This window comes from Astatotilapia calliptera, chromosome 7 (genome assembly GCF_964374335.1).
Source record: "Astatotilapia calliptera chromosome 7, fAstCal68.1, whole genome shotgun sequence".
NCBI classification, from domain to species: domain Eukaryota; kingdom Metazoa; phylum Chordata; class Actinopteri; order Cichliformes; family Cichlidae; genus Astatotilapia; species Astatotilapia calliptera.
Genome location: NC_137428.1, coordinates 5,989,286 through 6,016,099, shown reverse-complemented (window position 1 = coordinate 6,016,099; position 26,814 = coordinate 5,989,286). Strand labels below are relative to the sequence as shown.

The 26,814-nt window shown below is 40.4% G+C and overlaps 1 protein-coding gene across 2 annotated transcripts in view; it reads right to left on the bottom strand.

The window, feature by feature from the left end:
- Nucleotides 1-3,255: 3,255 nt before the first annotated feature.
- syt9b (synaptotagmin IXb) overlaps nucleotides 3,256-26,814 on the bottom strand; it is an 88,862-nt gene continuing 65,303 nt past the window's right edge. Inside the window, exons 5-9 of one of the 2 annotated variants that reach the window (XR_013910273.1) lie at nucleotides 18,045-18,165; nucleotides 17,747-17,918; nucleotides 17,519-17,648; nucleotides 10,001-10,924; nucleotides 3,256-9,642 (exon numbers count right to left, since the gene is read on the bottom strand). Coding sequence is in view for 1 of the 2 variants with exons in the window: in XM_026172774.2 (XP_026028559.1) it covers nucleotides 10,847-10,924; nucleotides 17,519-17,648; nucleotides 17,747-17,918; nucleotides 18,045-18,165 (501 nt within the window). In the remaining variant the exon portion in view is untranslated. Of the gene's footprint in view, nucleotides 10,925-17,518; nucleotides 17,649-17,746; nucleotides 17,919-18,044; nucleotides 18,166-26,814 lie in introns of both variants that reach the window. The other variant, XM_026172774.2, reaches the window with a different exon arrangement.

Below are 26,814 nucleotides of genomic sequence, written 5' to 3'. Positions count from 1 at the left end.
GCACTGTTGACTATTTACAAAAAGTATTGCACAAGGTATTGTACAGTGAGGTGAAGAGGCACTACAGCTTAGTTGTTCCCCCCTCCTTTGTCCTCCTGTTTCCCCTCCCTCTCCCCTCCAGAGAGGAGTTAAACAGTCTGATGGCGTGTGGGACAAAGGAGTTTTTAAGTCTGTTAGTTCTTGTCTTGGGGAGAAGCAACCTGTCACTGAACAGACTCTTCTGATTGTTTATGGCCGTGTGCAGAGGATGCCCAGCATTGTTCATAATGTCCAGCAGTTTCTTTAATGTCCTTTTCTCTGCCACTGTCACCAGAGTGTCCAGCTTCATGCCGACCACAGAGCTAGCCTTCCTGATCAGTTTCTCCAGCCTGGATGAGTCCTTCTTTGCTGTGCTGCTCCCCCAGCACACCACAGCATAGAAAAGTACTCCAGCAACCACCAACTGGTAAAACATCCTCAGGAGCTTCCTGCAGATGTTATTATTATAGTGTATATATAAGTTTGAGGATGACCACAAGTTGTGATGTTGTATCCTGTGAGTATGTTCCGTTGACTGTGTAGTAGCAATCCATCTATACACCCATTAATACAGGTACCTTAATAGCTACAGGTACCTTGTTGTTCATCTGAACAATAAACTGGACTGGACTCATAATTCAGATGCTCTCTACAGCAAAGGGCAGAGCAGGCTGCTGCGGAGACTCAGGTCTTTTGGAGGGAAGACCTTCTTTGACTCTGTGGTGGCCTCAGCCATCTTTTACGGTCTGCTGGGGTGGCAGAATCTCTGCTGGGGAGCACCCACGACGTGGGACGGAGAGACTCTGCAGGTCTTTCCTCCCAACTGTTGTCAAACTCTACAACATGGTCTCTGCAGATAACCACACATGTGCAGACAAACACACACACACACATCCCATACACAAATGTAACTGTCTACCTGATGTGCAATATTACCAAGTGCATACCATTTTTTCCTACTATAACAGAGCATTTTTATTCTATTTTGTACATATTTTATTCTATTTTTTATAGTACTTTATTCTATTGTATAAAGTATTTTATTCTTGTTCTATATTATGTTATGTTATTCTATTTTATCTTATCTTATTCTATTTCTTAACTTTTACTGATCTTAAACTTGTACTTTCTTGTACTTCTTATCTTATCTTATCTTATCTTATCTTATCTTATCTTATCTTATCTTATCTTATCTTATCTTATCTTATCTTATCTTATCTTATTATACAATCCCACCAAAATCTGTGAATGTGTGGCTAAAGGGTCCCCATGCTAGCTTGGTCAAAAGCACATAGCAGCCATCTGATGCCAGAAGTGAGGAAATTATTTAAAAGCTGCACAGGAAATACATGTGGTATCATAGTATTCAGAAAAATAAATTGTCCTGAAATGACTGCAGCTGTCTTCAAACCAAAATTGCACTTCAGCCTGGGCCATACACCTCCAGGACTATCTCCTGCTTTGCTTCTTCTATGGCATTGCCATTACAGCTCTGCTAGCATCTTACTTTGAAAGGGTTTTTGTTTGCATTTGTACAAATGGATAATACATTCATTGTGATATATTCTTTAAATCTGTCAACTGTACTCATTGAGGAAAATCAAAAGTTAGTTTGGGCTGAAACCTATCGCAGCAGTCACAGGGCTAACAGAGAGACAGACAAACATTCACACCAACGGGCAATTTAGAATCACCAGCTAACCCCACTGAGTCTTTGGACCCCCCAAACTGGGACCAGTCCCAGCTTGGAATCTGAACTTATTAGACTTATTATTATTAGAGTGATTAGACTTTAATTTTCCCTTTTTTCATAAAGTTAATAGTGGATCAGGGTTATCTCATCGTAGTTATGCTACTATAGGCTGCACAAGCTGCTCAGGGACATCCCATAAAGGAATTAAGCTCGTCTCCACTCTCTCTGTCTTTAACGCCAGTATTGCAATTTGTCCTTTAGTTATGCCGTGTTTGTTGTTTTCTCATCTGTTCTCTACTGTGAGAGAGCCTGAGGCTGGCTCTGCCAGAGGTCTCCTCCTGCTAAAATTGAATTCTCCTTTCTTATTGAAGTTCTCACTCTAATGTTGTAAATCTTTACCTTAAAATATAACGTGCCTTGAGGTGACTATTTTTCTGGCTGGTGCTATGAAAATAAAACTGAATTGCGTGTAAGTACTATTAGTTATGTTTCATTATTTTCCTCTCACAACTCATGTAATACTGTTGTGTAAGATATAAAATGTTGGTTTTTGTTTTCTTTTTTTCCCTCTCCAAGGTGTTTTATCTGTGCTCAAAACAAAATAACGTTCAATCACAGCACTACAAGCACAACACTTCAGTATTTCAGTAAAAAAAAGTTGGTGTTCGATTTATCTTTATAAGATAAATTCATTCATTCGAGCATGATTGTATTGAATGTTAGTGGAATTAGCATTGGTATACAGTAAAACTACAAAATCACAAAGGCCAAAGGCTAAAGTCATGATGATGAAAGGCATATTACAGTAAAATGTAAATGTAACTGTGCAGTCAAGGTTAGTCGATATTGATGGTAAAATCTTCACAGGCTGTTTTTTGAAAGAGGCAAGACCACGTGTCAAGGAAACAGTGCTACGCTTTTCAACAGAGGAGCTTCACCAGATACTCTGGCAAAGGTGATTTTCAAAGGCTAATAGCAATACATGCATACTGTATATACATATAGATTAAAAAGATGCACTTTAGTGTTGAATTCACCTTTTAGACCTGGAAACTAAATCCGTGTTTTATATACACTGTTTGTGAATTAGCTTTAGCATTGCAGTCGACATGTGCATGTGCTGGGGGAGCCAATTAGAGGAAGACAACTTTGTGTGCAGCTACCATCAGCTATTTGGGCAGCATGTTCACTCGCCTCATACTTGATGGTATAGGCTCAGTATTACAGCATTTTGTTGGTGGAACTGATGTCCACCAAAAAAAAAAAAAAAGACAAACATGATCACAAATTACTGCAGATCTTGATATTTATCTTCTGTTTGCATAAATGAGCAACTATTTGCTGTATAGACTTCATATGTCAGTGTTGTGCTCACAGGTTGTGTCTGCTGCCCCCAAGAAAAAAAAGAAAAGAATTTGTACCAGTTTATGCTGTGCGAGGTGTGGTGGAAGATTGATGACCTAAATACAGGATGCAGTAGATGACAGTTATTAATTCCGGTTCTTTTGGATTCTTCAGGGCCAAGAAAACACGGCTCAAAGTGGTTTTTTACTTTAAAAATGATCTTTATTTTACATATCTGGGATATGGAGACATGAACACAAAACACACAACCCCAGGTCTGAAGCACAAACGGAAGCCTAGTTATTTATATGTAAAGCTAAGTGTTGATTTATTAAGAAAAGAACAAGTACAGGTGGTAGAGAAACAGGTAACAACAAATCTATAAAGCATGGGAAGCACGGGGAAAACCAATGGATACAGCAATGCTAGTGGGACGACTTGATAATGGGCGAGGGGAAACAAAGACAATAAACACACAAGGATATGGGAAACAGTAGGGGAAGACAGCTGAACCTAATCACACAAAAAATCAAAAATGAACACAGGACACACTGGATGCAGCTTACCAAAATAAAACAGGAAATAACCAAACGTGGGGACCATCACTGGTGGAAACTTTACACAAAGGTAGGAAACCCTAAATATAATATTTAAAAAAAACAAGGACCAAGGAGAGAACTAATACACATGGGAAAAAAGACACATCAATATTTACCCAAAGAAATACCAAGAATCACAAAGTCCAAAAGCCCCTCAAAGTCCCTGGGTAATAAAACCCAGAACCAATAACAGTTTGCTTGTTTGTAATTAAAAAAAAGAAAACAAAAAAAATAATGAAAGCAGCAACAGTAACGGTGGCTGTCTGAATGTATTCCCTGTTTTCTGAAGCGACAGAGTAAGAAAGAAAATTCAGTGTGACTGCAGACAGCATGCCAGTGCTGCCCAACCTATGGTGAGACGTGTTTTCATAAGACTCATCTTGCACTTATGCACCCATCGCAGCCATCACAACAACAGGAGCGATCACCAGAGTGCAAAATATCCACAGAGCAACACATACCTCTCAGAAAGTGCTTTGCAGCCGCTTTCTACAAATTGCCTTCAAGAACCCAACAGGGATAAATTAAGCAGACAAATTGGCACCATATGCAGCCTGAAGGTGCCGTGCTATTGGATCATTTCTAGTGCCTGTTGATAAGTTGAATTACATCCAAGAAGCACTTTATCTTCCCTAATGCACCTTTATTTTGAAATGGGCCCCAGATTTGATAGTAATGAATGATCTGCGTCTTGAAATTGTAAATCCAAATGGTTGATGATGTTGCCATGATCAGCATAAATGCTGTATCAGCATTCTGTCTTTGTGGTTTCATCTCTCTCACAGTTGAGAATCTTTTTGGCTCCCCTGGTGCCGTTGTACGCTCCAAAATGGAAGTGTCATCCCATTGAACGTGTAACACAGGAAGCCTCAAACAGAATACATCACTCCACACCGTTGCTGCTTTATTGTCTCGCTGTTGAATCAGCCATCTCTTGTCTTTCTGCTGTGTTTCTGTTTGGTCTTCATTGTCAAACTCTCAGCAGCAAGACAACCAGGGAAATCTGGTTGATTGGCTTAATAACTCATTTTGTTGAAACATTTTCTTCTCATTTTGCTTCAGCAACTTGGCAAAGAGTGTCTCTTCACCACATCTTTTTCAACAGTGAAAAAAATAACCTTTATGTTTTTGAACGTAAACATACGTAACACACAGTTTTAGACTATAAAAGAAATCGGCAACAAAAAACAGTTAAAAAACTGTACGCTTAACTACAGGTATTTAAAATTATGCAGTCTCATTCAATCACAATAATGAATGACAACTTAGGAAGTGCATAGTACTTGTACTTGTTCTTACATGTGAAAAATCACATGGAAATGTCATCGTATACACAAGTTACACACTTGAATTCTTATTTTAGCGCATTTTATGATAAATATGCTAAGAAAATGTGAGTGGTCTAAATTAGTAGACATTCGTACACAATATTGAGATTTTGTGCGACTCAGATACATTTTTGTCACATTCTTGTGCCCCGAACACCACACACTTACAGGAACACAGATTTAATTAACATTTTAATATCCCTGAACACAAACATTGACCAGGCGTCATTGATCACAGCACTGCTAATTTAAGGAACTGAGGTTAAACATTAGATACTTGCATTGCACACTTATTCTGCCCTCAGAAAAATTAAGCACATAATAGCAATAATAAATATGCACACATCAACACAAAGGCAGATAAAACAGATAACTCAATGTAAGCAAAAGTCCTTCTATAAACTACTGTACATGATTAATTAAGGCAAACTAATTAAAATTGAGTAGGGACGTGTTTGCTTTTGCAGTGGGTTCTGCAGGAAACCCTTTCTCTGTCTCAGTGCAATCTGTGTCTTCATCTTCTTCTTCTTCTTCTTCTTTGTAATTATTACACATTACTCGTTACTTTTCTCAAATGTAATGCAATACTTACTTGTCAGAGAAAGTGATTCATAATTTGTGCCAATGAATGTTTGGGGTTTTTGTACGTCATAACAGAGTTTAGTAAATTGTTTAGCCATCACACTGCAGGAGGATTGATATAAGTGTCTCCACAGTCAGAGAGTTGGTAAAAATTGTCAATTACTACAGTAATTATTTAGAATTCATAATTATCCCTGACACACAGAGATAAGATCGATCAGGTCCCACAGCAAATGACATCCTTTACTGCACGGCTATCTCATGAAAAGTCTTAGTTACAGTCAAATTATTTGAAACATAAAGTGGCTTCAGGTGATGTAATCATAAATAGATATCAACTATTGCGTGTTATTTATTTTTTAATTATGCAGAGGCTTTTGTAACACCGGCAGATTAAGTTAAAAAAAAAAGGAGGGGGAAATCAAATCATGGCAGTAATGATCTGAGCGTGAGAAGCATCACAATAAACTTGACTGGCACACTAATGAGATGTACGTCTGTTTGGGTTTCTCTCGACTCCAGCTACAGCTCTAAATTGATTTGAAACTTTTGAGAGCCTCACCAGAAAAGGAACAACTTTAGCCGTGTTTTTCCCCAAATGCTTAAAATAAACTACCTTCAGGCTGATCTAAGGAGAGACTCCCTGTGTTGTTATGTGAATTTTCTTCTGTGAAGAACAAAATTGAATTTTACCATTGGACACAGCCATGGTTTCTTGTAAACAACATATAAAAATAGTTCCAACAGGGGGTAATTTTACACACTTTGTGGACAATTTTTTCTTTCATATTTTTTTTAGAAATAGTTGCAAAAGAATGAAACGATAGAGTCTGAGAAAGAAGACTTACAGGATGCAGCTCCCCCAGTTTAGATGATATTAAAGTGTCCTTTAAATGCTGACTGCTTTGGCTATAACAGGCTTATACTTGAACCTCCAGGAAGCCACTTTCAAGTGCCCATGTTATAAAATTCTGTGGTAAAGTTTTGATTTAGGCTTCAATAAAATTAAATACAGCTTTGTGGTATTGTAGGAAGACACTGACAACTTCCTTCACCCTCAAAAACTCATCTTGGGTTAATGTGGAAAGCTGTTTCCATTTTGGAGAATGTCGCTGCCACCAAGAGAATCTTAACCGTAGCTGCCAGATTGTGCTGCAGTTGCTGGGATAACTGGAAATGAAACACCTGCACATGAATCCAGGAGTGGCAGAGGAGACCAATGAAAGTTTGAGTTTATGAGGGACTATAATCACGACGCAGGGTTTAGGGATCATTATATTTTCATGATAGACAGGCATAAAGCTGCTGTGGCAAATATTGCCACTTTAACAAATGCACAAGACGAATAATTTGTTCATAAATTACAATAGCCTGAAATAACTTTTTCATACTGACGGTAACTGCTGGCGGTAGCACCTTGCAATAACTCCAGCAAATGTAGTTGGAACCTGGACGTCATCTCCCCAGTCAAAACTGCTCATCTTACAACAGACAAAACTCAACCTTGGGCAGATGGATAACAACATTATTTCCACACACAACTGAGGCAGCATCAAACCGCTTACTGAGTGAGATATACAGATCAGATTATTGCAATAGGGATTTAAAGGCGGCAGCACGGTGGTTAGCACTGTTGCCGCACAGCAAGAAGGTCCTTAGTTCAATTCCAACACCAGGCCGGGGTCTTTCTGTGTGGAGTATGCATGTTCTCCCCGTGTTTGCGTGGGTTCTCTCCGGGTACTCCGGCTTCCTCCCACCATCCAAAGACATGCAGCTTGTGGGGATAGGTTAATTGGAAAATCCAAATTGCCATTAGGTGTGAATGTGCGAGTGAATGTGAGCGCGAATGGTTGTCTGTCCCTGTGTGTTGGCCCTGCTACAGACTGGCGACCTGTCCAGGGTGTATCTCGCCCTATGACAGCTGGGATAGGCTCCAGCGCCCCCCCCCCCCCCGCGAGACCCTGAAAAGGATAAGCGAATGGATGGATTTAAAGGCATTGATATCTTTTTTAAAGAACAACTAATCACTGTGAACAGATGTCGGCACAACGTGTCCTGCACGCATTGAATAGTTTTACCAGAGCTTGTTTTGAAAAATAAATTAGTTCACTAACCTAAATGAAACAGCATAGTGATTAAAAGCATTGTGAGCTAAAAAAAAAAGAAAGAAAAAAAAAGCGATTAGCTGATGAAAATTGGAATATTTGACTTTGTAAGATTAAAAACATGGCTCCAGTGCTCATGGGGCCTGTTTAATCATTGTTTGGTCTAGCAAATCTGAAATTATATGGAAATGTTCACTTTGCAGTTTGTCTTTAAAAAAAATTAAATCGGAGCCTTGATATGCTATCGTTTAATGTGTCCAAATTATTGCTAATTGGAAAAATGTTCAGAGGAGGAACACCAGACCCAGACATGTTGATATTTTAAATGTTGACTTTTGAGTGAGCGCGAGGTCCTAGCGCAGCAAATGCATCACTGAGGGTGTGTGTAAGAGAAAGTGTGTCTGTCACAAGGTTTTCATAGGTCTTTCAATCACAGCACTCTGTTGGGAGAGCTCACAACACAGGTGTTAGCAGAAGGCCTGAGGGGGATACACGTCTCTATATCTGTCTCATTCATTCTCTCTCTGAAGCATCTTCTCGCTGCATCTCACACTACCCATAAATCAATCCATGCTATATATAGAAATATTTATTAATAACATCTGAATGGACAATGTACACACTCTGCCTTAGGTTCATAATACATCTTGTGTTTACAATATGATTAGTATCTCACAAAAAAAAGATATTTATTAAAAATGACTCATGAAAAAAATGATGCATGCATGGTACCTACAAACACAGAGGAAACTGTTATTCGTGACAGTGTCCAATACCGAGCCATAAACAATACTGGTATTAATCTGAAATTAAACAGATTTTAGTTAGAAAACAAACAAACACTGGCTTATTAAATTACTATCACAGAGTATGGTTCCAGTTAAAGAAAAGCAACATTGAGTGTCATAACAGTGGGACAGGGCAGCTTCACTGTGGAATCATTCAATTAACTTAAATGGGACCTGTAATGCTCATTTCCAGCTTTGTTTTATTTTATCAGACTTTACTAAAGTAGCTTTGCATGAATCAAAGTTTTAAAACCATCTCAATTCATGCATTGTCTGAAACAAACCTTTTTAGCTCCTCCCTTTCAGCCAGATTTCTTCTGATTGGCTGCCCCTCATAAGGAATGACTTGAACTGTCAGAGCTGTGTGCTAAAATGACCACATTATGGAGATCCCCTCTGTCTGACATCATACAGATCTAAGAACAGATACATCTTTTGGCACACAGGGATTACTATTTTAAATGTTGGCCATCTTTATTATAAACACCTCCTATTGTATATTCTGTATATAACAGAAAACAAACAAACAAAATTTATAGGACCCCTTTCATTGCAAAAGCTCCTCATTTCTCGCAAATTATTAAGAGTTACCACCTTTATGGTCTTCTAAGCACCTCTCTAAATTGGAACACTGAATGGCAAAATGGCAAAGCACATTAAAAAGGCACAAAGGAGTCCCAAAGGGGTTGCACAATAACATCTGCAGTCATTGTGTAGTCCCTAAGGATAACTGATTTGTTACAACATGGGTTTTATTTTTTGTAGCATCTGGGAACATGGTGACATCACTACAGGAGACAGAAAAACATGAGCAGTCACATAATCAGACAAACTACAACAAGCCAGCTGTTTATTCAGAGTATTTAGATCGCCTAAATTCAGCATGTTGAAGCAAACTGAGCTCATGTTGGCAGTAATGCCTCCTGTAAAAGACCCTTTCCATTCACCTTGCAGGACACCGGCCCTCGAGGCCTGGAGTTGAGGACCCCTGCCTTAGCTACTGAAAATAACAACTGAAGTTTACAACCCCATTTTGCTCTGCAGAACTTCTTTAGATCTTACAGTCCACAGATTCCTGTTTATGTTTTGTTTTCATGGCTCATCAGTCTTGTTTCCAGCAGAAGCGCACAGCTGTTTCCAGTGCAACAGCTTTAAAAACAGTCAAAACCTTCAGTCAGCATTTATCTGCAAAAGTGTAAAACATTTTCCAAAAGTAACCATGACAGACGAGACACCAAGTAGAGTACAGTGTCAACCATAAGTCATACAGTTTAATGTAAAACTTTTATTTCATGTTATTAATGTTTGTCCTGAAATTGTAATTGTAAATTCTTGTAAAGCCAAATAACATTAGTAAGTAATGATGACACTTATGTCTGGTTATCAGGATGATGTCTAAAAACAATCATAATTCATTTGCCTTAGATGAGATGAGTGGACTGCTCTTTTTCCACCGATGACAACTTATGTTTCCTTTATTATGACCACACCCTGTTAAAAAAAGGATGCCAATTTAACATGCACTAAAAATGTTCATTCTTACATTTTACAAATTCTTGGATCAAATCAAATCCTCTTCAATTTTACTTCTTAACAGGAAATCGTCTTCGCCCAGTGAAGTAAAACTAAGGTTTGCATTTGAATCTCCTCTGTTCGTGTCTGCTCCGGCTGCCAGTGATAAAGGCAACACAAGATATAACCAAATGCATGATGAGAATGAATCTTCAACACAACAAATAAAACTTTTAAAAGAGCTGAAATGTGTTGATCTGAACAGTGATGCTTTCTAATTCTGCAACTCGCCTTTCTAAATCCTACTATTGAGCAAATATGTTGCCTACGATAGCTGATCACTTGCACAAATCAACCGTCACAGCTGTGCATATTCACCTAAAAATATAATATTTTGGTCCACAAACTGCAATTTTCCTATAAACAAAAAAGAGGCATAAGCTTAATCTGTTAGATAATCTGTTAATACTGTCAGTAACAGCTCAATAAGTACTGTACTAGTTTAGCTGGAATGTAGTTAAGTGTTTATTTGGTTGTGAAGACACAAGAGGAAGTGGGAATCAGACTTTGCTCCAGCCTTATCACACTAACACCTAGTTCAATCTAATGACACACAGTTTGAGTATTGGCTTATAGCTGATGTTAGCCCACTGCTGCAGCCACTTCTTAGCCACACTTTGTACTGTATGTTTTAACATCAAGTAGGACTGTCTGTTGGCCCGTTGTTCTACCACCCTGAGGCTCTATATCTGTGTGTGTCTGTGTGTGTTGGTGTAAGTATACTGGTGCGTGTGTGTGTGTGTGTGTGTGTGTGTGTGTGTGTGTGTGTGTGCGTGCGTGCGTGCGTGCGTGCGTGCGTGTGTGTGTGTGTGTGGGGTTATGGTGATGGTGGTGTCTTCAGGGAATTGGTGGATCCTCCTTGGCTTCCACTCACCGTCGCTCCTTGTCCAACCCACTGAACCACAACAGAGAAAGAGAGTTTTAGTTAAAGACCAAAGGGAACGAAAGTCTAGAAACTTCCAAAGACTGGATTGACATACTCAGTAAATATGCACTGTAAGCCAGGATGGTTTGCATCCAGGTTTGCTATGACTGTTGGGTTAATTGGCAGACCTTAATGTGCTTTGAAAGTTGTGGCAGTTTTTCTAAATAAGAAGATTTTTCAGAAGTGGAAGCCTCCGCAGCTGAGAAATCATGAACTACATGTGGAAATGCCCTTCAAAATTAAATGGGGGTGGCTCACCTGACACATACTGTATCTATATAATGAGTCATGTCAGTTAGTCAACTAGCCTCAGATTTAACAGGTTGCTCTCAGTCCCATTTGTTATATCCCTTGTCTGCTGTATGAGACAGGGCTGTCACTCCCAACACGTTGAATATAAAACCATATGGTAATGAGTGCAAAGTGATGTTTTTCAACCCAAACCACAATATCTTTGTTATGGTAATCCAGTATTTTTAGTGCCTAATCCATTCCAGGAGGTAAAAGCAAAACCAAGTGCAAAACACAAAGGTGCAGGTCAATATTTTTCCGTCTAACAGGCATGTTCCAACAATCACATTTACATTACATGCTTCTGTAAAAGGGACTTTACCATACAATATAAAACGTGTTGTGATTTGGTGCTATATTGAACTGAAGTGCAAACTGCATCCAAGACATAAACTCCACTGCTACTAACACAAAATCGGTTCTTTCCAAACATCTGCACAGACAGCATGATGACCCCAGCAGCCCGAGTCAGATCTTCAACATGTTTTTTTTTAAAAAACTTTTTACCCCATTAAAGCCATTAAAAGGCCGATGGGGTATTGTTGTTACCCTGCTGGGTGGGCAGGCAGACAGGGTGAGTTTCTAAAAATCTTGTGAAATACTCACTGTGTCATGTTTGGTTATGTGGAGCAGTTTAAAGCTTCACAGATGAAGATGAATTAAGCGCCAGTCATCTTTTGTTTTGTAAATTCTCTTTTAAATACTGCTATGACAAGTGCAAAATGTGAAAAATGCATAAACCACAAATTTGTTCCTCACAGAAATCCCATGGAAATCATGCTATATAATTAATTGGTTGGACTCTGTCAAAGTGAGCCTTTTTATCTGAGAGCTGGTGTTATGATTTTGATGTGGTCCTCTTTGATGTGAAATGAACCTGCCCGGGAGCAGAATGAAGGTGCACACTACCATGGAGAAATGTTTTAACCTGAGCCAGCCCTGTGAGACTGAAAATCCAGAGATATAAACTCCAAAGCTGGCTTGGGAACACACTTACCTCACTTCATGAGAGCAGCCCCTTCAGTGTGCATGTCTGTTATCTAGTTACTCATTCATGTGACAAAGTGGAAGCAACCGAGCTTTCAACTTTCTGCATTTACTTTACTTTCTACTCAGTAACGTCTGAACTGTGTGTGTGCAGTGTGTGTGTGTGTGTGTGTGTGTGTGTGTGTGTGTGTGTGTGTGTGAGTGTGTGAGAGAGAGAGAGAGAGAGTTTACAGTCTGGGCCGAAGAGCTCAAGCTGCTGAATTATTAATGCTCTCAGTGGTCAGCGGGTCAGTCCAACACTTTTGAAAAGCCGTAAACTAAAGTGGACAGGAAACCAGCAAGTGTTTGTGTGTGTCAGAAAAACACACACACACAGACATGCACATGTCTGTGTGTGTGAAAGCCACGTGTGTGTGCATGTGTGTGAGTGTGAAAGCCAACTTGTCAGATGTGTTTAGTTTTATTTGTTGAAACATAAATTTTGTGCGAATGTGTGAATACTCATTGCTTACATATTATGCATAGGCTTCAGCTACATATGTGTGTATAACTGTGTGCAAGGATGTGAAATATCCCCCGAGCCAGTTTCCCTTAGGTCTTCTGTGTGGATCTCTACACAAATAAGCCATTAGATGAGATCTCAGACTCTGCTGCTCTAGTCCAGAGCTGCTGCTAATGGCCTTAGACAAGAAATGCTACTGGTGAGTGTTTGACACAGCCCATTGTTTGTGTGGATGGGTGTGTTAGTGCTACACAAATGGCCTCAGAGACAGTGAAAGAGCTCCTCTGGCCTCAACACTGTTGGAAATATCAGGGTCATTGACCTCTCACCAATACTGAAAGTACACAGTGTGACAGCTAGTGCTTCATTTACTTTATTTTAGGATGGCTTCCTTTATGGCTTTATGTGGTTCTTAGTACAACACTTAGCTGTTAACTTGGAGAAGTGGGGACTGACACTGTGGTGTAAAACGAGACTTAACAACCTGCATGTTATTTTCAAAAAGCAGTTGAATTTTGTTTAATTTTACAATATACACACTCAAACTTAGAGGCAGCAAACCATTCACAGGCAGATTATGAGATAGAAAAACTAAAATTAAAGCATCAGAGCTTCAAAAATGATTGACAAGAAAAACAAAATGCAATGAATTACTACTAATCTGAAGCCTACGTTTAATTGACAATAACACAAAGACAAAGTGTTGATACAAAAAAAAGTTTTGATCTTAAAAAAATCACTGCTGAGCCTTTCAGGAGTAACAGAAAAGAATAAATCGAAAAGAATTTAGAGATTTATTCTAAGAATCCCAAGAAATCGGTGTACATAGCAGATAAGACTAAAAACAATGTTTTTTAAAGGGACATGAATTGGTACTTTTCAAAGTTCAAAACTCACCTCCATAAAATACACAGTGTTAAACTAAAGCATAAGACTACCACACAATATAAGGAGCCCAGCTGTCCTAATTCAAAAGTATTTCTACTTACCAAAATAGATTCTTATGTTTATGTTTTTTATGACAATTTGTTTGCATTGTATATAATTGCATTGTGTTTAGCCTCTTTCACTTTGACAGGCAGCTTAACAAATGAAATCATGTTTTAAAAACTGCATTGTGTATTTGCGTTGGTCATCTTTGTCTAAAATTAAAATTTGTTTGATGATCTTGAATTATAAATGAGAAAAAGAAAATAATAGGAATTCATTAAGGGGCAAGCACTAAATTGATGTGCATTTTGTTCTTTTATGCTAATAAATAATTTATGTAAAAATTCAAAATGTATATATACCAATAGTTTTAAAGTCATTGAAATGTGTAAAGTAAGCAACCAGTTAATAAACATAATATTAGTGAATGGGATATTTTATCATCCAGAGGCCCTTTCTAGGGAAATATTAAGTTATAATAAACATCTTTGTTTCATTTAAAATTTATATGTATGCTCCTGGCATCAAACCCCAAAATGATTAAAGGTATCATATAAAAGTCTGTTTAAATTGACAATATCGTTGGAAAAGTCAGATGGTACCGCTGCAGGAGCTATGACGTAACAAATGAATGTTATTAAAAACTCTAGAATCACACATTAATTCTTTGAAATAGTTATTATTGGTTACCATGTAAATTTCCAGGCTTCTGATTTCATAGTGACCATTCTACTTCCTGTGTTAAAAAATCTACAGATAGCTAAATCCAGTGTCAGTAGCTAGCAAGTTAGCCTTTAGCTAGCTGCTAATCACTATAAGGTGCTAAAGTTATCTCATTTCAGTCAAAGTCCTTCTTTAAATTGTGCAAATAAGTGACAGGGCACATGAAGCTGGCAGTTGCTAATGCACGCCATGGCTGATGCCAGTCATTACATTTGCCTGGACAGCTTTCCATTTTGAGGTGTTTTTATCTTGTGACCCCCTTTAGCTGAGTACCAAAATGTTTGGCTTTGACAACTCATCATAAATTTACATGAATCAGTCCAGCATCTGTTTTAGCTTGCTCTGTTTTTTTTTAATGAGTGTGGGCTGGGAATTCAGAAATAGAAGCATCTCACCAAATGTAGCCACCTCTCTGTATGTCTCCCTCCCTTTCTCTGATAGCTAGGCGCCTCTGCTGTGGCAATCACAACAAAACAAGTCAAGCATACACAGGGGTTGTGGAGTACTTGTTTTATTTCTTTTTCATTCACTATATCGTCAAATGAACTATACAAAACATAAATTTAACACGGAATGTGAAGCTTATTTAAAATAAGTTTTCTTTTTATCGCAATAGTGCGCTATTCTGACAGAACTGTTTTTAGGTAAGAGAAGCATTTAAAAGCAGTTGTTTGGGACTGCCTCAGACTACTGTAACTCAATGGATCTCTGTATATATGGTTACTTGAGCATTACACAAGTATATCTGGCTTAAGCATTGCCTCAGAGTGACTTTAAAGGGATGGAGGGGCAGAACATCCAAATCAGCCACTTGAGGCTGGCTGCTAAAACTTTGTAGCAAACATAAACATCTTTAGAGCCTGGTGTCTGCCAGACATAATCTATGGTTACAAAACCTGTGGTTACAAAAAGACTTCTAGTTTTATAAGTGTGTAGGAAATTTCCCTTGGCTATTTTACTTTGTGACATCAATTTAGCTAGTTTCATAGATGGTATAAAAGACATTGCCACAATAATATATTAGGATATAATCCCAATATGTGTACAGTTTCAGTCAGATCTACACCAGGAAGGCAATGACGAAAATGCTGTACTATATGGTTTTTAATGGGCATTCACAAATCAATGGGTTTCATATAATTTCATAAAATATATGTCTATATTTTAAGTGCAATTCATAGTGCCAAGGCAGGCTGTGTCCTAAGCATAAACATATCGAGCACAATGTCTTTTTGTTGCCTTCTGAATGAAAATTTTCTGCAAATTATGTCACTTCATGTCCTTTGTACTAAAAATGCTAGCACTTGACTGTCTGTGTGATATGTTCACAAAGTTTATGGATCTTGCTAACAAAGCTAGCAAATACTAGCTGATAGCTTAGCTCTCCAACCCCCTCCATTGCTACTGCTTGCCAGATAGAGTGTACAAACCATCTTTTATGGACAGTATATTATGGCGAGTCAGAGATGAGCAGTCAAGCCATATTTGAAATCAAAGCTAATAGAGACATTAGTAGTGAATGGCCACTTAGAAGCCTTAATATTGATATGCTAAATTGATTGTTTTCTATGGCAAAAGCTTTCTTGTCAGGAAACCAATGCCAGTTAGTTGATCCACAGCTTTCCTGCTCAAATGGCATTTGTTTGATGTCAATTCATCCAGAAGCTAAATATTAAATTCTGGACCAGAGTATGAATCCCTTTGACTGGTGATTCCCTCACTTTTAATCCATAAATACATAAAACTCTCTTCAGTAAAATATCTGAATGCATATCAGATATAGACTATCCATTTCTTTGGTTCAGAAATGATTGGTACCCAGAGGATAGATCTTAATGATTGTGGTGACTACTTAACTTTTATACCTTGCATCAGAAGTATGGGGGAAATCTTTATATGCGTGTTTCTCATTATACAGTATAAACCTTCTTCTGGCTGCTTTCTTTAGTGGTTGCCATAGCAGATCATTTGCCTCCATCTCACACTATCCTTAGCCTTCTTATTTTTATGTCCACAATTGTCACATCCATGAATCTTCTCTGTGGTTTACCTCTTTCCTCATGCCTGGTAGGTCCATCTTCAACAGCGCTTGAGCAATATATCTGCTATCCCTCCTCTGCACTTGCCCAAACCATCTCGGGCTGACTTCCATCATACAAACCTTCCCTTTCAATCTGGATCTTATCCTTTTCTCACAAATCTGTTGGAGTTGGTGGAGATAACACTCATCTTCACCAACTCCAACCTGCCTGCATTCTTTACTTCATCTCTCTTGCACATTATCCGTTTTATTGAATGGCTGACCCCAGGTATTTTAACTACGCTACCTTCACAATCTCTCCTCAGTTTATCTTCACTTTTTTGTTTCAAAAAAAAAAAACAACTGTCACACCTACCGCACACCTCACCACTGTTCTGCTGTCCTCATACATTTCCTGCACCACCCTCACATACAGTACTTCTATGCAACTCCCAACTTCTTAAAGCAGTATCACATTTCCTCTCTTGGCATCTTATCATATGCTTTCTGTAGATCCACAAAAACAGTGCAACAGCTGACCTTCTCTATACTTTTGCCTCAACACCATACCCCATACCCATGGTGTGCCTCATCCTGCTGCAGTTACTCTGCACATGGCCGTTGCTCTTAAAACAGCACACTTCATCTCCACTTTTTAGGGGACCTCTCACTCCACATGATTGAAACATCAATCCGGTTCAAACAGTCCAGTGCCTTCTCTCCTATACATAGCTGTCATTGTATATCTAAATTATTGTAGATTGAGCCACACTGAGCCTTGATATTTTCTTTTAACAGTTAAATGTCTCTACATTGTAACCATTTATGATAAAGAATTCGATTGATGGCCATAAAATTTGATGGACACCTTTCTACTCCCCTCAGGACCAACTGAAAAATGGCTTATGGTTGTTCAACCTTTCATCCACCGCCTCATTAGGGACTTTGTGGTTTCTAAGTTATGTCTAGTGCTATGTTAAGAGATGTCATTACAATTAAGAAAATATTCCAGTATCCTCATGAAAAATAATTATATTTTTGCTTTATTTTACAAGACTTTTATCAAGTGTATCTTCAATTTAAAACACCTAGTACACAAAGCAGGCCATACCTCTATGAGCGGGTGCCAGTGTGCGATTGGCTTCCGTGGGTACGTCAGCATCTCATTCCAGTGGTCTCGCCCAAGGCTCTCGGCCTCACTGCCTACCCTGCATACCCCGATCACTTCATTATGCCCAACCCTGGAGGACAGAAAAATCAGCACCCACAGAGACTCTAAAATGTTCTAAAATGCGCTGGCATGTCACATGAGAGTGCTAAATGTACAGAGGTAACTCACCGATCATAGTCCATGACAGCTATTAGCAGGCTGATCTGGTCAATGCTCTCAGGAGGAACATCAAACACAATGGCCTCATTGTACACTGGATTCAGAGTGTTACGCTTAGTCGATGTCTTTCTCTTCTTTAGCCTTCGACCATCACACATCAGAGACACTTTCACATATGGATCTGAGAAGAGAAAAGGTGTTAAGACTGAAGAAATAATTAAACAGATATACACACACTAATGCATGCATACCTCATCTTCCTACACCACCTCTTATTGGACACACTGTACTGTTGATCGGCACCCACCTGAGGCTCCAGTGATGTCCATGGCTTTGAGGTTTCTGGCTTTGATAATTGTGATGGTAAGCCTGCCAGCCGTTGGGAGATAGCACAGTGAGAACATCAGCTCTCCAAGGTCCACATTGTCCTACAAACAAATATATTGTGTTCCTATATTAGCACTGCACATCATCAACTTTAATTAACTTTTTAGATTCAACAATACAGTCACAGATACACAGGGATCTGTATATTGGCAGTTAAGAGGTTTGGTGATAAAATTATACTATATGGGTAACGAAAAGCACAACTGCTGTTAGAACAAACATGAAGGAATAGGAACCAAATAAAAACTAAGAGACATCTATTTCAGGAAACCGATTATGGATAAAAGCAGCTTTGGTTTATAATGAGCAGCACAGTTAAAGCGGATCCAACATGTAACACCAGAGGAACTTCACATATGGATCGTGGCTGAAACGCGGAAGCCTTTCAGAATCATGTCTGGATGATTCATCATTAATCACTAATAACCACGGCATTACTGTATCCCAGTATCAGTCTGTGCTAAAATGTGTGGAATCTACAATCAAGTTTGAGCTACTACTAAGATTATAAAAACGTCACTGCTTCCGCTTCTTATTCACATTCATGCATATGCCAGACTCTTTTCCCAATTAACACATCTGAAAATAACGTGTGATGGTGTGATAGTGAGCAGTGCGTTTACGAGGTACAAGCACTGACAAGATTTATCACAGGGAAACTCTGATTTCTATTTTTATGCCTCCTCTCACATATCTGGCTGGTAGTTAGCTTCGTGTTAGGAAACCTTAGAAATTAAGTGATATATTTACAAAAAGGTTTTTTTTTTCTTCAAAAGACTGATTTGCAGTTTTTAAAATAAGAACTAAAAATACAAGTTTCAATGGATAGGGTAGCAAAGCAGGTTAAGAGTGATTAATACAGAGGATACTAGCGATAATGTGTTTAAGATTCGTCAGGAGAAACCAGTCTACTAGAAAGACTTGTTAAAGATGTAGCAGAGACAGTGGAACACCATTGTTTCACTTGGAAATTAATAAGTGCTCCATCGCATACTGTACAAGATGATTTGGAGTCTGATTATGAGAGCAGCAGAAATGCCCATTAAGAAGCTACTGCTCAGAGTCTTCAGCTGAAAATCACTGAAAATCAAATTGAACAAAATGAGTTAATTCATCATAGATGACAGCATATGCATGCCTGCAAGCACACTGACACACACGCGCGCACATGCGTCGTCCAGGACCTGTGACATTCTAAGTGGGCGATGAGTTGATTCATCACACGTGTTGCTGAGGCGAAATCTACCTCCAACACCACATTATTGGTGTAGCTGTGAGCCTCGGGCATTAATGATATGCAGCTTATGAAGCCTTCGAGGTTTAACACACAAATTGGGGCACAAGCACAGGAATGTACACTCTGACACTCACATAAAGGTAAGCGTGTGCGGGGAAGGTAGATCAACTAGCCCTTCAGCTCACTACAGGATAATGTGATTTCCTTCTCCTATTTCACACATACACACACACATACACACATACTAAAGTTTTCAGACTATAGGATGTCGGTCACTACTCTTATGAGCACTCAAATCAAGCCTGCGGTCAAGATTATGGTCACTTGCGCTCGGCCAATGAAATTAGAGTGGTGCTTTAAAGCGCTCCAATAAAGCAGAGAGAGCATATGGACGGTCCATCTTCTCCAATTATAACACTAACACCTGCTCTCCCTCAGGAGCAGCCAGGCTTTATCTATGAGCCTCTCTCTAGCTGTGTCTTTCATAATCACGCAGTCTAACTTGATCACTCTCCTCTCGTTCATCATTCTGCTTCGTCCTTCCACTTGTAGCCGGTCTTTAAAGTGTCATGTTTAACATTCTGATATGATGAAATAAACCACTGTGTTTGATATTTCTTAGACATCCAGACATAAAAAAGCATATGAAGCACTTTCTTTATGTGCTGCACCAAACAGCAACTTTTTCTACTGGTAATGAGAAGCAAAGAAACATCCATCTATTCGCTTGTGCTTCTCAGGGTTGCTGGAGCCTATCCCAGATGTCTTAGGGTGAGAGGCAGGGTACACCCTGGATAGGTCGCCAGTCTGTCGCAGGGCCAACACATAGACAAAGACAACCATTCATGCTCACATTCACACCTATGGGCAGTTTAGTGTTTCCAATTAACCTATCCTCATTAACTGCATGTCTTTGGACTGTGGGAGGAAGCCAGAGTACCCGGGGTGAACCCACACAAACATGGAAATTAAACTCAGGACCTTCTTGCTGTGAGGCAATAGTACATGCTAACATGTCACCGTGAAAGAACCACGTCTTAAATATATCTTTTATGACACATGGTACATAGACTGGTTCTTATATAGTGCTTTTCTACTCTATCTTGAGCACTTTACACAACGTGCACATTGCACACAGTACTTTTCTGGGTGCTTCCTAACCAACATCCACACTCCGATGGATGCGTTGGAGAGCTACATGGGGTTAGCATCTTGCAGCGTCTTGTACTTGGCATGCAGACTAGAGCAGACTGGGACCGAACCATCAACCGTCCAGTTAGTAGGTGACCTGCTCTACCACCTGGGCTACAGCCACCAAAACAGCACATAGTGGAATGTTAAACAACTTTAAACAATCATTTTGTGCTGTGACAATAAGAGTCTCTGTCAGTTGCTGTTGTTGTGGTAGTAGACCGTACTGTTTGGCTGCCTGATACTGCAGAGCATCACAGAAGTACTGAACAATTGCACTCCAAGGCAATAGAGTTAGTCATTCCATTAGACAAGAAACGTATTCCTCTTTTACTTTATTAAGCAGATTTGCTGTTAAATTATTCATCTAAAATAAAGTGGGTGCCCAGAAAATGCTATCCTAATATTTAGGACCTGTAAAGTTCTCATTGCTCAGCCATATATGTATTTAAATAATTTTACAAACGTGAACTGACTTGACAAAGATTTTGTTTTTACTCAACTTTATACGGCCTACCCATTTCACATGCTTTATTGACATAATTGTATTTTGTACTTCTATAAACTGAATCTGACTGCAAGCAGCTGCAATCTGTACTCAGAAATTTCCATTCCATTTGTAGATTGAGAGTAACTTTTTCTACCACTTAGATGCCACTTAGACTGTGAAATACTCCATTCTTCTTTTTTTAACAATCACTGTATCCATGGCAAACTGATTACAGTTTTACTGGCTCATTAGATCTCCACAGCTTTAAACAAAGCTTTCATTCATGCTTCTTCTACTTTAAATTTTACTGACTATATAAAAAAAAAAACAAACAAAAAACTCTTACGCCCCTGCGGGCGGTTTATCCTTCAAGCTCGGGTCCTCTACCAGAGGCCTGGGAGCTTGAGGGTCCTGCGCAGTATCTTAGCTGTTCCCAGGACTGCGCTCTTCTGGACAGAGATCTCCGATGTTATTCCCGGGATCTGCTGGAGCCACTCGCCTAGCTTGGGAGTCACCGCACCTAGTGCTCCGATTACCACGGGGACCACCGTTACCTTCACCCTCCACATCCTCTCGAGCTCTTCTCTGAGCCCTTGGTATTTCTCCAGCTTCTCGTGTTCCTTCTTCCTGATATTGCTGTCATTCGGAACCGCTACATCGATCACTACGGCCGTCTTCTTCTGTTTGTCTACCACCACTATGTCCGGTTGGTTAGCCACCACCATTTTGTCCGTCTGTATCTGGAAGTCCCACAGGATCTTAGCTCGGTCATTCTCCACCACCCTTGGGGGCATCTCCCATTTTGACCTCGGGACTTCCAGGTTATACTCGGCACAGATGTTCCTGTACACTATGCCGGCCACTTGGTTATGGCGTTCCATGTATGCCTTGCCTGCTAGCATCTTGCACCCTGCTGTTATGTGCTGGATTGTCTCTGGGGCATCTTTACACAGCCTGCACCTGGGGTCTTGCCTGGTGTGATAGACCCCAGCCTCTATGGATCTTGTACTCAGAGCTTGTTCTTGTGCTGCCATGATTAGTGCCTCTGTGCTGTCTTTCAGTCCAGCTTTGTCCAGCCACTGGTAGGATTTCTGGATATCAGCCACCTCCTCTATCTGCCGGTGGTACATACCGTGCAGGGGCCTGTCCTTCCATGATGGTTCCTCGTATCCCTCCTCTTTCTTGGGTTTCTGCTGCCTGAGGTATTCACTGAGCACTCGGTCAGTTGGGGCCATCTTCCCAATGTATTCTTGGATGTTCGTTGTCTCATCCTGGACTGTGTTGCTGACACTCACCAGTCCCCGGCCCCCTTCCTTCCGCTTAGCGTACAGCCTCAGGGTGCTGGACTTGGGGTGAAACCCTCCATGCATGGTAAGGAGCTTTCTTGTCTTTATGTCAGTGGCTTCTATCTCCTCCTTTGGCCAGCCTATTACCCCAGCAGGGTACCTGATCACAGGCAGGGCGTACGTGTTGATGGCCCGGATCTTGTTCTTACCATTCAGCTGACTCCTCAGGACTTGCCTGACCCTCTGCAGGTACTTGGTGGTTGCAGCCTTTCTAGCGGCCTCTTCATGGTTCCCATTTGCCTGCGGGATCCCCAGGTACTTGTAACTGTCCTCTATGTCTGCAATGTTGCCTTCTGGTAGTTCAGTCCCCTCAGTTCTGACTACCTTCCCTCTCTTTGTTACCATCCGACTACACTTCTCCAGTCCGAACGACATTCCAATGTCATTGCTGTATAGCCTGGTAGTGTGGATCAGTGAATCGATGTCTCGTTCACTCTTGGCATACAGTTTGATGTCATCCATGTACAGGAGGTGGCTGACAACTGCTCCGTTCCGTAGTCGGTATCCGTAGCCAGTCTTGTTAATGATCTCACTGAGGGGGTTCAGGCCTATGCAGAACAGCAGTGGGGACAGAGCATCTCCTTGGTAGATCCCGCACTTGATGGTGACTATATATATATATATATATATATTAGGGGTGCAACGATACACAAAATTCACGGTTCGGTTCGGTTCGATACTTTGGTGTCACGGTTCGATATTTTTTCGATACAAAAAAAATGTTCATGCCTTTTTAATTTGTCATTGATTAAAATTATAAATATATATTTTAACTCAAAAGTACAGTTTTTAAATTTAACCCTAACCCTTTGCGTGTTTTTTATTTTGACAGCGAATGCGGACCACTTATGGTTATATAGCTCATCATATTGCAGCCACAGAAATTATTTTGTCCATGAAACCATAAACAGTGTTGAGAAGGTTACTTTTAAAATGTATTCCATTACAGAATACAGAATACATGCCCCAAAATGTATTCTGTAACGTATTCCGTTACGTTACTCAATGACAGTAACGTATTCTGAATACTTTGGATTACTTAATATATTATCATGCTTTTTACAACTACGTGAATGTACTATTGCTGTGTGATTTATTACTATTACTGAAGGTCCGCGACTCCGAACTGTAGTAAAGGGACCTCTGACTAATACGGCGGGGTCCCTGTCGGCTCGTAGCCGAAAAATAGCTTTACTTTGTTGTGTGGGTCAACTTTTCTTGCGAGAGACAGAGAGAGGCGTTGAAAGACTGCTCCAACGGAACTTATTGTTTTCGGAGGAAAACACGAACACGGTGTACAGTTGAGTCTTAATAGCTTACTTACAACTGGGCTCGTCAGGCACTCTTCTTGGCTGAAGTGGTTATTATTATATTTACATGGTTCCAGCTCCCGTTTTTCCTCGATGACAACTCGTACCTTTCCACTCCCCTTTTTCTCCCTCCTCGCGCTCACAGACCCATAACGTGTATGGCAGTCCATTCTCCCTGCAACACGGACTACACTGCCCATGATGCTACATTCTTTAGAGCTATGCTTGTAGCATTCTGTCTGTTAGCTTAGCACAACAACAACGAAAAGGCGCTCTCTCACCCAGGAAACACACAGTCGCAGAGACAGAGAGAGAGAGCGTCGCCCTGTAACCATGGCAACCGTAACGCTGCCGCCTGGAACAACAGAACGTAGCTGTCAAACAAAACCAAACAGTCCTGACCCGCGACAAAATGAAACAGGAAAGTACCGCAGTGTAATCCATTTATTTCAACAAAGTAACTGTATTCTAAATACCACCTTTTTAAACGGTAACCGTAACGGAATACAGTTACTCATATTTTGTATTTTAAATACGTAACGGCGGTACATGTATTCCGTTACTCCCCAACACTGACCATAAAGCTGCACTTTCTTTTTGCCTTATAGTCTGATTTGTCATAACTTTTCCGTTTTGTGGTAAGCTTTTCTTTGGCTGTCACTTATTCACCCTGACCTGTCTTATTTGGCTCAGCAGAACTAAAATATATATCCTGCTGCTTTTACACACACATTCACATAAGCTCAGCGATTCTCTGCATCCTCTCACATGTTTAAGCTTGCTGCGGGAGATTTCACTCGTCATGTTTGCGTAGTAAGCTAACGATTGATAAGATGATGTCAGAGGAATTGGTGCGCAAATTATCATCACTCACCAATCAGTACCGTCGCTCTCTATACACAGTTCGCGCAATTGCAAAGTGAAAGCAAAAGACAAGCGCAAATTCAAACGCGATTTCAATATGTCACATATTGACAGTGGCTCACTGATGCCAATGACATAATTACCCAGCTACATTTCCGAAAGAATGCAAAAGCATTGACATATATTTTTCCTTCCTACGATAGCCCGACGGGCAGGGCAGAGATAGATTTTGGTAGCCCGACTGGAAAAATCGCTAGCCCCGGGACGTCGAGCTAGCGATTTTGCGAGCCCTGTATCTGATTGAGGAATCACTCATCTTTGGAAAAGAGAGTTTATTACAGAGAAATGGCTCTTTCCAAAATAAAAGCTATACTATACGCTTCTTCTGGGCCATATTCTCAGCAGCATATTAAACATAGCAGGTCCCCATAAGGAGAATCATGTGCTAACGGCTGTCTAAATGACTCGGGTAAAGTTTGTAGCATGCATGCTTGTCGTTTTTGTCTGCTTCCACTTGTCTTTGCACTAGGATGATGTAAATGTGCAGTCATATTCGTTGTGTTCCCACTAGTGCTTTCAGGTTAATCTCGTTGAAATGACCTTAACCACAACACGGCAAATCTCCGTTAACCAGCTACCCCTGATCGTCCCGTGCATGGGGCTAGACGGCCAACACGTTAATGAGCTAACTGCGCTAACACACTAGTTCCCACCCATGTAATTAAGCATTGCGTGGCACATCCAACATACTGTTTTACTTTAGTCCATGACTCGCTTACCTTCAGGGTCATACGTCACATGAAAACCAAAATAATTCCAAACGCCAGATCTGAATGAGGGTGGGGGGGGGTTCAATTTGCCATGTTGCAAGGAGAGCTTAACTTCTGTCTGGCTAGCTTGCCCTGTGCTCTTCCTTCTGATGATGCTGTCTGTGTTGAGCGCTCAGCGGATCTGCGCTCGACAGTGCAGCCTAGGCGGAGTAGTCGAACGCAGATTCACTGAGCGTTCAACACAGACAGCATCGTCAGAAGGAAATTTGATAAAATAAATTACAAATGTTGTATTGTTCGATACATATGCGTACCGAACCGAAAGCACTGTATCGAACGGTTCAATATCGATACGAATATCGTTGCACCCCTATATATAGAGAGAGAGAGATACATATATAGATATGTCAATGAATCATTGCGTTAAGGTTATTGTGCTCTGTAATGGGAGGTTTTCGGTTTCCCCAATTCTCTTTCTTCTCTCCCTTTATCTCCTTACTCAATTACTACTCTCAGGGGTAGTAATGGGTCAGGTTCTTTGGATGGCCTGCCCTGTGAGTAGTGGGGTGCTGGGCTCTTTAGCGGTCAAACTCAAGCTATGCCATATTTAAGGACCAGGTGGTGCTCATATTTCTTGCCAGATCATTATTGCCTATGGTGGTGATCGGGCCCTCTGCTGTAAATCAAGTTTTCCTTGTGTGTGTTCGGTCTGAGACCATGCTCTTTTGTCTCCTTCCCAGTGATACTTTGAAGAACAACAGCTGAAGACAGAGTCCTCCATCTTCCCCAGCCTGAAAGATCTCTAGTTTCTCTCTGCCACACTTACCTGCTTAACTCCAGCCAGTCACCTTCTTTTTGGAGGAAGATGTGCTTTGCTCACTTGCCTGCCTGCTCTCTTCTGCTTATTCATTTCTTTCTCTTTCCCTCTGGACTCCATTGGCTGCCTGTATACTCCCCTGCAGTCAGCTGCTAAAGATAACCAAGTACTTCATACTCACGTGGATCTCAGCTAACTCCTGTTTCCCTCTCCGACAGGAAACTTTGACCCATTCCTATAGAGCAGCACTTACCCGATTCGGTTACTTTGATTAATTATTTGGTATTGTTGCTGTAATAATGATCTGTAAACTGACGTAAGAGTCCTCCTTTTGAGTCTTTTTTCCAATTCATTATGACAGAACGATTTGGCCATGCGTGCAGCTGTGTCCCATGTCATGTTGTTGGTTGGCCAACACGAGCAGATTCAGAGCTTGTCAGCTGAGCAGCTACAAGTAGTCCACCAATGGCTCAAATGAACAGAAAGAAATGGCGAAATAAATGAAATGAACAGTGCAATTCAAATCATGAGCTGACACAGCCTTGCCCCACTGAACCCACAGGCACGCCTCAGATGGTTGAAGCTGAACCCCTGCCCTCCATCTGTTCCATGTCCTGAGCCCTTTGGAAGTCATTTGGGTTATTGTGGATGGTTTCTGTTGCAAT